At 32.8% G+C, this 12,978-nt stretch overlaps 1 protein-coding gene across 1 annotated transcript in view; it reads right to left on the reverse strand.

Moving 5' to 3' along the window:
• Positions 1 to 583: 583 nt before the first annotated feature.
• The window catches only part of Kcnj3 (potassium inwardly rectifying channel subfamily J member 3), a 139,361-nt gene continuing 126,966 nt past the window's right edge, over positions 584 to 12,978 (reverse strand). The window contains exon 3 of the mRNA XM_051184675.1: positions 584 to 2,139. Within this exon, the coding sequence (XP_051040632.1) occupies positions 1,553 to 2,139 (587 nt within the window). The 3' untranslated portion in view covers positions 584 to 1,552. The remainder of the gene's footprint in view (positions 2,140 to 12,978) is intronic.

Here is a 12,978-nt window from a genome sequence, read left to right on the forward strand (position 1 = left end):
TAATGTTATTATGCCAAGAAGTACTTCTGCATATTCAAAACAAAACCAAACAAAACAAAAACCTCCTTTCACCCTATACCCTGTGTTAAAAGTATACTACTGATCAAGTTTGATTCCAGGCAGATATTGGAGGATTGAAAAACAGGAGTACTAAGCTTATTTATTAAATTTTGGGAAGCCAGGGATCCAAGGCATCAATAAAAAAATTCTTCAACATCAATACAAAACCAAAATATCCTGAGTATACAAACATTCTCAATTCATTTGATTTTAATTTCTCTCAGATCTGTGCTAAATTATGACTGACATGCCTGGGACTATAGTCCCCAGATAAGGGAAAAGTTGATCCTCTCACAACAATTGCCAAAGACAAGAGAACACCATAAAAGTTCTCTGTTAGACATACACATTTAAGCATGAATATTTCATCTGCTTCATTGTGCTGTCATATCTTGAAAGATCTATCAGGTTTTTGTTTTTGTTTTGTTTTTTTTTAATGGATGATAAAAGTTTGAGAAAAAGAAGAAAATATTTTCAATCAACTCTTTTTGAAACAGGGATCATTACCCTGTAAATTTCACACAAACTCAAATATTCAAATATAACCTTGCTACTGACTATTGCAATGATTCAGCATTTGTTCAGAGCTCATATTTTTATTAGACTGTGTACAAATCCAACTTAAAGATATAGTCTAGGAAAAGACTAATTGATGAATTAATAGACTTTTATTTACCCAACAACAGTTCTAGTGACTTCTAAAAATCAGAAGAAAAGTTCAATGTTGTGTACCAGTTACTGGCACACCCTAAAATGTACAAATTAAATACATAATAAGGATGTCTCTGCGGTACCATGAATACCACAGACTTCTGAAAAATCTTTCTTGATAAAGTACAGTTGAAAGATTCCATGACCTTAACAGCAGAAAACATTAAATCAGATTTTTAAATAACAAATAATTTAAGGCTAAAATATTTGGTTTTCATAATCAATGCCAGCAGCCTTCCTAGTCTAATAAAGTAAACATGCACAAGAAATACAAATTTGAACAAAACATCACAATTTTTATTAGATATATATGTTTATATGGGTATGTTATGTATGTGTGTATGTGCATGTGTGTGTTCAATTGTGTGTATGTATATATATGTAATTTTAGTGCCCTGAAAGCTATCCACTGATGTTTGGCTTAAACATATATTAGAAATTATGGGGAGAATATCTCCACTTCAAATATATATTTATATATCTTTTTTCCATAATATTCAATATAAATATGCCATATATAAATCATGCCATAAAACTAAATGCAAAATTTGCACATTATTGCATGCTTGATGTGATAATACATGCCCACTAATAACTTTCTTATGATGGCCTCCCTTCATAACTCATGATCTGCAATGTAACAACACTGGGATGAAGAGTTCTCAAATGTACTTTCTGGACTGGATAGACCTCTCAATTTTCCTAGGGAGGATTATCTTGTAAGCCAAATCTTGGACTAATACTAAATCAAAACATTAAATAATGCCTAAAGAGATGTTTGCTATGTGAAGCGGTCAGAGTTCATTTTTCTTAGTTTGGCTGGAAGATTCCCTTCCATCCTGGCAGGTCCTCCAGCCATTTTTTGAAGCTTTGGTGGCAAATCTGCCACAGACTGGCTCATGGGGTCAGATAACATCTTGGTGGTTTTAGAGACCAGTTTTTCCTCAGAGTTGCCAGGAACTGAACTTATTCGTTGAAGTTTCATGGGCAAATCACCCAAACTATAGGCTTTTTCTGAAGTTGTAGAACTCATCCTCAGGAGTTTTTTGGGAAAGTCTTCTCTCCCAGTAATTTTCTGCAGCTTTGATGGAAGTTTTGTGCTAATGTCATCTAGTCCATCTAAGCACTCCACTGAATTATGTCTTTCTTTGCTGTTGGTTATGGCTGGTGCTATTAAAGGCGAGGACATAAGAAGCATTTCTTCCTGCTCTTTAACACTGTACGGAGGGGTGGGGACTTCAAATGTTGCATGGAACTGGGAGTAATCAACTTTAAAGAAACCTTCTTCTAAAGAAATTACAGGAAAAAAACGATGACCCCAAAGAACTTCATCCTCAGTGTATGATGTCCGAGCTTGACAAGTCATCCCTGCAAGAACAAAGAAATACTTTGATTAATTATGCAAAGGAGAAGCAGAAGAAAAAACATGAATCCATTCCCTCACAGATTCATATAAGTAAAACACAAAGTATAAGAATTTAGAAGTTTTACTCTTTGTTAAAGCTGTACTTCATAAGCTTTTGTCCCACAGAAACACATAAGGTCCTGGAAATGCTCTGATTCACATCATTCAGTCTCAAATATCCATAGAATAACTTTAGAACACCTATCTTTTGGAGGATCTTGAATGGGAAATGATATGATCATGTTCTTATGTTCATCATTTAAGAAGCAATGTAATATGTCAAATATATCTGGCTTTTGATGCAACCTGTACCACAGTTTAAAGGTATAAAAGTTAGAAACTCAAAATCATTTCCTGTAATGTAAAATATGGACACACCACTAATTTCATGCTGTGAGAAATAAATAAAAGTCAAAATATAAACATAAGAAATCATGCAGTTTTTACATGTACTTGACTCTTAGTAAGTAAGTTAATTTTTGTTTTTTACTCTTCAGTTAGTGACAACAAGCAAGGTGGAGACAGGAACCCCAAAGATCTCTCCCCAAAGTACTTGTTAAATTAAGAAAACCTGAAATTTCTATGATGGATAACAGCAAGTTATTGTAGTGATTCTACCTTTTTAGATCTATAATATAAGGATAATCTTTTGTAAACATTTTTATGGTAAAATAGCTACTCTGGTTATTATAATGTATCAACTTATTTAAATTCTACAAAATTCTGGAAGTCATGCTGGATATCAGATGTAAAATTGTACTACTTTTATATTACATTGTTTAATACATTGTTTAAGTATAATGTATCTTATGGTACTGTGACATAACAATTTTCTTATCTTCAATATAATTTATTTACATTAAAATATCTAATCAATCAACATCTGAATATCCACCTTTTGAAAATGAAGCAAAAACTTAAAATACTACATCATATCTCAGCTTTATACAAATCACACTATGATTTTCTGTGAGAAGTAAAATATTTGATTCCTTGTACTTTCATTACCAAACTTCTCCAACTGGCTATTAAAATTTAGAGTCATAGAACTAATGATTCTCCCTTAAGAACTAAGTGATTTCTAATGAACAATGACCATCTTCCTTTCAGGTAATTTCTATTGTTTTAAAACACAGCAGAGAATGAATGAAGGGATATTATCTTCTTCAGCTACCTGAAAAACAATCATACAAAATACTCTCAGAGAATTAGGATGAAAAACTGTCATTGGAAAAGCCACATTGAAGAAAAGATAAATCTTCCATTGATTCCCTCCAAAAACTTACAAAAATGAGTATTATCAGTTATATATTATAAGGTACTTCACAGTCATCATTACATGCAGCCTTTTATAAGGAATTAAAACTTTGTAATACAGAAAATAAATATCCATGTCATGGTAGGCACTATGTTACATGATATGGATCTTATTATTATCCTCTGTACAGTCCTGTTAAGGAGATGGGTTCTGTCAATTAGAAGGATAGGTAACCCAGGGCTCAGAGGTATTAAACATTTTTTGAACTTACAGTGAAACCAATTTAATGAGGTGCAGAGAAAAATGTCAGCATAATTTTACTATCTTTCCTCTCATGCTCTCTCTCTCTTTCATTCTCTCTCTTTTTCTCCCCATCCCTTCCTCTCTCCCACTCTTTCCTTCTCTAACTCAATCATCACTGTAACACTGAAATGAATTATACATGCCTGACAGTCACAAAATCACTATTTATAATAAATGCTATGCCAGGAACATTCCCCTATATAGTCATATGTGATGGTAATTAAATTTAGTTTAAATTAAACTTTAAAAAGTTACTTCTGAATTTTAACACATTAACAGAAAATTTTATATTCTAAACATAATTATAATCCACCACTAAATATTTTTAAATAAAAAAAAGAACTCTACTGTTATAGTCATTTACTTTTATTTGTTATTTGAAGATAAACAACCCAGAAGAAATAAATATTCTATATACTATATTACACAGTAAATAATATTACCATGCTCTTTGTCTCCTCAAGTGAAGCCACTTTGGATGGAATTACAAAATCTTTCTGTATGAGTAAATGAAACAAAACTATCATTTATGTATTTTATAGTTAACTGTTTAATAGTTCCCCTATAACCTTATTTTAATTTAAGACAAATCAACTTCCTTACTCCATTTTTACCACAATCATGGTTCAGTACAATGTTATATCAAGGCACATACTCAGGTTGCAATTGTTCTGAAACTGTTGCATCCTTGTAGGTTTGCCCTAAGATTTCTGTATACACCATTATTCATTAAGAAGTCTCAAAGTAATTGCAGCTATGAGCTTTGTGCAATTATTTCCAACTGTCAGAATAAACACTGAAACATATGACTATTGTAGAATATCATTTTTGATTGCTTGATTATCTATCTTTTGTTGTGGGCATCTTAATAAAAATAGTCACCATTGTGGTGATCTTTTTGACCCCTTACGTTCACTGTCTTCTTCATCTCCACAGCAACTCTTGCACTAAGTTATGTGGTTATACCATTTTTAAGCATTTTTAAGCCCACTGTTTGTGACTTCTGTAAGCCCTCTCTCTGCTAGTAGAAACAATGGATAGTAACTGAGTTAGTGACTGTCTGACAGTTTAATTAAGGACTTGTAATAATATTAAGCTTTGCAATTTTCACCTCAAAAGCTCCCAGACCTATTATTCCAGTAAACATCAAATTAGGTTGAATACATGACCTTGATCTAGGGTTTAAAAACGATTGGCAATAGTAAATGCCAAAGAGGTTATCTGCATTGCATTTACCATTCTAAATTTATAACACTTCTAGAATAAAACACATTAAACAAAGCATATACTCTTTTAATCTGTGAGTCAATGCATGAAACAAATCTCTCTCTCTCTCTCTCTCTCTCTCTCTCTCTCTCTCTCTCTCTCTCTCTCTCTCTCTCTCTCGCTTTCCACAAAATGTTTTTTGTCCAAAGATGCAGGAGTCCCAGCTATTTCCAGCAGCAGCATCTGCTGCTTTGCCAGTTTCCACAGGGATGAGTGCTTGTTGATTTTCACCACATTTGTTCCAGTCTGGAATCTGGTTAACGCTTGCAAACAGTCATCCTGCCAGCTGAGAGGTACAATCACATAGTGCCCTTTAAATGATGGTGCTCACATGCAACTACTTTAATTCAGGTGGTATCATTGGTCTTGAATGTAACCATAGTTTAAATAGTTTTAAAAATAAAAAGTAGTGAAACAATTGAGCATTTTAAAAGGAAGGATTCTATAATGCATGGATATTCTTAGAAAACTTAATTATATCTACTTTAAAGCTTCTCAATTAGAGTTTTCATTTTATTTTTTGGGATACCAATTTGGAACAGACTTTTCAAAAAGTAGTTTCTCAATTACATCTTGGTTCATTGTCTAAGGCAAGGAATAAAGAATTGTAGGTATTTTTCTGTTATCCAATGTATAAAACTTCTTCATCATTATCCATATTTCATACCTGAATTAGCAATATCCCAAGGTAAGACTACATTTTAAAACTATGATGTGTGGACATGGATGTTCTATAAGTGTTATTACAGCCAATAAATGAATGGAAGGATCAGGAAAAGAGAAGGTGCTGAACAAGATTTTTTTTGTGTGTGTCACTAATATGAAGTTATAATAGATTTATTCATTCAATTGCTGGAAGTTTTTTTAATGAAAACCAAGTGTTCACATTAAGTCTCTACGATCATTAGACACAAAATATGGAGTAAAATCTAAAAGAAGGGAATATGAATGATTTAACTTAAAAGTTTTTAAGAGAAAAAAAATGACAAAACAAAATTAATCAAATGGTCAAAATAAAATAAATAAAACAAACCAAACAAAATAAAAACATGAAGTTCATTTTGTGGGCTAGTTACAAGGTACTGCCATAGTGCATGGTGGATATACTCAGTTACACTCCATTGCAGAGAAAATGATTTCCTCTTTGTCAGCAAATATCAATTTCAAATAGTTTCTTGGACAGTGGTAGGACCCCATGGTCTCTGTGTTTTGAGAGATCTAGAGAAGTGGTTAATGGAGGCAGAACAAAAGAACATGAAGTTAATGGGTACAAAGTTTGGGGGTTCACAGAAAAGATGAGAGGGGAAATGCAAAATCTATCGAATGAGAAAATTCTAATTAAAAATGTAAATAATTTAATTCTTTATAGGTTGGCAAAAGTAATTGTGAATATCAAATAGCTTTAAAATTAATTTTCTATATTATCAGTCTATCAAACTTTTCCATTTAGACAGTATCACAAAGTTTCAGGAGCACATCACATAAAAATGATCATTATACAAGAAGGAGTACAGTCGTTAAATCACCGAACACTACACACATCTTTCAACTTCTGCATAAAACCATGAGAGATTCCTGTTGTCTATAATTTATAAAATTAGGAGCAACATAGAAGGCTTTAGGAAAATGTGATAGCTAGTTAATTGTACAAATGGTAAGCTCCTCCTCTTCAGCTCTTTAAACCTGTTGCCCTTTTTCTATGAAGCCAAACCTTATGATAGACTGAGATGCTTGAGGTACTGTCACTCCTTTCCCAAATTCTGGAGGTAAGACTATGTTAGAGGTAGATCACATAAATATGGTGGGTCTGGACCTGAACTGAAGAAACTGGTCTAGAAAACCATATTTTGAACTCCTTGTTACACTGGCTGTCTCTCAAGTTGTACCATGTAGCTAGAAAATGGAATAAAAGATAGTATTTGAGCATTAGATATGCAGCCATTGAAAACTCAACTTCACATGCTAATTTCTGTGGATGGAGTACTAGTTCTGTAAATTAGTGGTTAGGAACAACCAAGTTGATATTGTAAGTACAAAAATGAAACATGAGGAGAGTGATCATGGAGGTAAACACAAAAGTAGACTTGTACAGATGCAGGAAGTAATGACTCATCCCAAACTTGGTGACCACATTCCAGCACTAGTACCTAGGATGCATAACTTTTGGAAGCTACCCACCTTTGTTTTGTTGAATCACAGTTTTTCTAATCTTTAAAAACTAGAATATTATTGGTTCTTACACCTTGCAGCCCTCATGAGGATCTTATGAGGTATTGTCTTTAAATTTTAAAATGTTTGCACAAGTGTTAGATATTTATTTACTGTAGCCATTAATTGAATGACATATGGAAAATATATGATAAACCAAAAATACAACTGCATTTTTAACAGTTAAAAAATATTGAATCATCATTTAGACACAGTAAAAGTTCTTAACTTATGTTCCTCTGGCTATTGTTCAAATGATCATTATTTTTAGAAAAATAACAGTGACAATATTAATCACACATAGCATACTTAACAACACCCAGGGATTGTGCTGTACAGCTGAATATTTTTGTATACTGTCACATTGGCACTCTTCAGGGAAAGTACCAGATTTCCTAAAACATCAGAAGCAGAAAAAACCTTAAAGAAGTAAGTCTAGAGGCCAAACTGGGCCACAAAATCACTTACAACTTATTTACTGTCTCATGTAATCTTTGGTCAAAGAACTGAAATATGAACACAGTTAAATCTAATGTACATATGAGAGCATATGTGTGTAGTGGGCAGGCAGACAGTAGTTTATTGACTAGCTAAATCATTCTAGTTAATCATTCTATGTGCAATTACGAAAAGCAAAGGCAAAACCACTTTTATACATGGCTGCAATGCTATGAACTTTGATTTTATAGGATAAAGTTGATACTCTAGTATCTAAGAAGTGGGTTACATCAACCCTAGAGGGCAGCAGAATAATCATGTGTTCCCATGTCAGACCCTTGTAAAATCAAACAGTGGATCTTAGATCAATTACTAATTAATATAAAATGTGGAAGAGGAAAAAGCTAGTAAGCTCTTGGATTCTTCAGCTTTATTATTTGTTAAACTGCAGCCTCCCTCAAAAGGATGTTGTGAGGATTAAATAAATTAAAAATGTACATAAATTGCTTACAGGATACACAGGGATCAACAGTGTCTCCAAAAGAAGTCTATATTAAACCAAGTTCATTTTAACATTCATACAAATATACAAAGCTGAAAAATTTAACCAAAAGCATTGTTTTTTTTCTTTCTTTCTCAAGTCCTTATTGTCTATCTTCTCTTTAAATTCACAGTTATTTTAACTGTATCAGCTGATACAGTGCATGCTGTATATCACAAGTAACTTCCCAGTCTATACTGAGTATTTCTTTGAAGATTATTGAATAAAGTCTATTACTGTTTCTTCCCTAAAGAGCTTTGAGAATTTCCCCATACCCCTTAGATAGCAACTGTTGGGCTCGTTCAGCATTCCCTTCTTGTTTTCTATTTCACTGCTTTAAGCTGAACCTAAATTTAAACTATAAACTTTCCAATGAATCTCATGATATTTTAACTGTTCTTTACAAAGAAAAAAGACACTGTGTATTCTGATGCTCAGTAACACTGAAGTTATTGGCATCAGGCTCTCTTGGGATACATGCTGCAAGGCCATTAAGTGCACATTATAGTTTCCAGAAAGTGCAGTGTTTAAATAGATGGAATCCCTTTAAAGCCCAACATAGTCTGCCAAAGCGGACTGTTAGAGAGGAGTTGCAGCATGCATTCAACTTTATACTAGGCTATAGTCTATATAGGCACATGGTCTTCCAATGTGTAGTTAGGTATTGGTTTGCTAGTTTTGTGCAAATAAGGTCAGAGATTTGTTTTTAATTAAAGCGGGAAAACCCAATTATGTTTGTAACGGAATCAAATTTGTAAATAATTTGGCAACAAATTTTTAAAATACACTTTATAATTCTAGGATCTTAGAATAAAAGGAAAAAAGATAAAAATATTTTTAACAATAACCAACAGAATGGGTGTTTAGGTTCCAGTCTATTGATGTTCAAGTCTATTGAAAAGCATGCAATGTGCAGGTAGTGTGGGCTGAATACTACAGAGTACAGGGTAATGCTAAAACAAAGAACAGAAACGTAGGCTACAAATCAGAGGTTGCTCCTATAAGACCACTGATGTGTTACTTAAATCACATGAAACTTAGCTGCTATAAAATTTGGATAGTAGTAAGGCTAATAATATCTAATCATCGAGCTGTTTGCTACATAAATATGTACATATGTATAAATAACAAATTTATGGGTCTACATCATAGCCATTAAATATTAAAGGGTGGGTAATAGGAAGAAATTATTCATCACATTGTTATTGCATTTCTTTCTAACCTAAAGGTCAATTTAGACATAATTAATATATTTTTAATACTCATCTCATTTTTAAAAATAAATTCAAAGCAACTGAAGAGACTTGTATTCTTGTTATTCTTAGGAGACCTGGGTTATACCATGGTGCCTGCATGACAGTGGGGTCTGACAAGCACACATTACCATGCTTACTAACAGCAAATCAAGCTCCCTTATATACCCACCTCTCCAAGAAGGAATGTAAATTAACCATAGCAGAACTCCTTCTACTCACTACAATTGATTTACCAGAGACAGTGATAAGGAAACATCTTCAGCTCCCTACTAGGGAATCACTGCAAAATAATAAATTTAGTTTCATCTGATTATCATTCCCTAAATTTAACAATGGATATGCTCCCTTGTAAGTCTATCTATTTAGGGATGTTTCCTTGAAGTATCTATTAAAACATACTACCATATTTCTTTCCCTAACAAGACAATATTTAGTTTCCAAAATATTTACATTGTGTAGCAATGGCATAATCAAGTCACTACAGCACAATGGCCTGTAGAAGACTGATAAAAGAATATGTTATTTTACAAAGGAAAAGATTGTGTAACTCAAAACACACACACACAAACACACACACACACACACACACACAGAGGTTGTCTTTTAGGTGACATTAGCAAGTAATTAACTGGACAAATATATTCCTGTCAAAAATCTGGTGAAGGACTTTAAAAATATCTCCTGAAGCAAAAAGATAGATCAAAATTTTCCAAAGATTACATACAAGTTAATATAATTAAAATTTTAAATTAATACTTATCTTTAAAACTATTCCCCAGTGTCATACCTAACAACACAAAACTCAAACTCATACAGACTAAGAAGCATAATGTATCAAATATATCTTCCAGATAGTCTGAAATACCTTTATAAGATAAATACCTTCACAAAAATATTACTAACACTTAGTAAAAAAAAAAAAAAAAAAAAAAAAGAACCATGTGCCATATCAAAATCAGTCTGTGTATATGATTATGTAATTCTTCAATGCCTGTGAAGAAATATTACTTTCCTCATATCAATTATGAAGAGAATAAAACACACACACAAATAGACACCTGAGTCTTCATTTTTCTGTGAGTAGAAAATATTAGCTTCTCTTCATACATGCTAATTTGAAAGGCTTGAAGAAACCTTCAAAAACAGGCCTCAGCTATGTTATCTACTTAGTTTCCTATTATGAACCAGAAGTCAGATGCTCCATTCCCCAGAAGAAAGGAAGTAAGAATGAAAATAGAAGTGATTTCTATCTACTTATTGATAGCTTATTTTAATACTACTAAAAGTCACTAGAGAAACTTCAGGAGACAACTATTAATGGAATAAACATTTGTGACATTTCAATCTATTAATATCAACACATTGAAAATAAACTAAACTGTTGCTCATATGAATTCAAAAATTGACCCATGAACATCTACAAAAAAGCTCCTCATACCTGCTAGTGAGAAAAGCAAACAAAATATGAACATGATAAGTAATACATGTCACATTAGATGATGTCATATTTTCCCTACATGAATGTAAAATCATACACAGTAGATATAGATGGAAGACGGTTATTAGAAAGAGATAGTTTTCCTGGAATTAGATAGTATGCTATATTGTAATTAAACAAATATGACATTTTGCAAACACTTTAACATTTGTCTTATATAAAACCTATTTAGTAAAATTCCTGTCCATCATATCACTAAATTAGTCACCTCATACAGTACAGCACATCTATTTCTACCTGACAGTTTAAAACTTGTTTTCTCCTAGTTCCTGATTCTTCCTTTTTATAGAGACTGACACATCTTTTACAGTCACCAACTGTAGCTACTTTTTAACATCTCCTTTGGCAGGAATTCAACTGCACTTTGTTTGCTTGCAGGCTCAGAACAGAGCTGAATAAACATTTGCAATTCAGCAGTTGTTCTAGTTCCATGCTTTGCAGTAAAAGGTCAGGGGATTTTTATTCTAATTTTGCTGTTAATGCTATTTTTAGAAGCCATGTGAAAAATAATTTCCCTATAATTTTAAGAGAACAGTTTCAAGGGGATATGTTTTTTTTTCTCTAAGTGTGAAAATAGCACATCACACTAATAATCACAAATACATGTTCTTTTAACAGATGTATTTTAAAATAAAATGAGTGATAAATTGTAGCATGTATGTACAAGTCATATGAATTAATTTTATTTGGGAGCAACACAGAGTCGAGAGACTGTCAAACTATTGTTTTCCAAACTAGTTGGTTTCTCATCTACTTCAATATTTCTTTAATTTGGCTCAACTTTGTGAAAAATGGATTGATTTTTATACATCCCAAGATAAAGAAATTCTAAGACAAATAGTATATGAAATATGAGACACAGTGACTTCCTTAAAGTTGGCATTATCAGAAAAAAAATGATAAGAAAACTCTGTATGTCTATTCAAAAGATAACAAACCCCAAAAGTAGCTTAGACCTTCTCCCAAATGGTCAAGTGAAAAATGGTATTTATCTTTCTAGAGGTAAAACTCCTTTAATGGCTAGCTAAAATTCAGAGAAACTTTACCATATGCATCTTGGAAACACATTTTGTCAGTAACATTAAATCACAAAAATGTTTAATATATTAAAATCCTTAATAGTCAGAGCCTAGTGAATATTGCAAACCAAATAGTACTTAACTGTCTAACTGTGAGAGAGATAGAAGATGAAAGAGATGGAAGGTCTGAAGAATTAGTCAATCTGGAATATTCCAAATCAAGTGCTCTGGCCTGCTATCCACTTAGGACTTACTATGTAGACATGGTAATTCATTAAGAAAAGATTTTTTTGTAGCACTTATAAACACAATCTGTTTTCAAATTTTTCATATCACTAAGAATTTGAAACTACATTTTCATAAATTCTGTAAATTGGAAGACCATTTCTAGTTTTTTTTTTCTAAATTTTTAATTTGGCATATAATAACATTTTCATTGGAGTCTGGAATTGGTAGGAGATTGATGACAACATTAAATGCCATCCTAGAGCCTTCATCCAGTAACTGATGGAAACAGAGAAAGAAATTCACAGATAAACACTGAACTTAACTCCTGGAATCTAGTTGTAGAGAGGGAGGAGGGATGAGCAAAAGGGTCATGCTGGGAGAACCCACAGAAATAGGCAATCTGACCAAGGGGGAGCTCACGGACCCCAGGCTGACAGATGGAAACCATCATAAGACTGAAACAGGCCCCCTGAATGTGGGTATCAGTTGGAGACTTGGGCAATATATGGGGCCTAAGACAGTGAAACCAGTATTTATCCCTAGTACACAAATGGAGCTCCTTTCCTATGAAGAGATACTCTCTCAGCCTAGACACACGGGGGATGGTCTAAGTCCCGCCCCAAATGATGTGACAGACTTTGATGATCCCCCAAGGGAGGCATCATCCTACCAGAGGCATGAATGGAGGGGGAAATGGGATTGGTATGTAAAATAGGATTGTTTTTAATTTAAATAAAAGTGCATTAAAATTAAACCAAAAAGCTATAAAGCCAAAACAAAATAATAA

This window comes from Phodopus roborovskii, unplaced genomic scaffold, assembly GCF_943737965.1.
Source record: "Phodopus roborovskii unplaced genomic scaffold, PHOROB, whole genome shotgun sequence".
NCBI classification, from domain to species: Eukaryota; Metazoa; Chordata; class Mammalia; order Rodentia; family Cricetidae; genus Phodopus; species Phodopus roborovskii.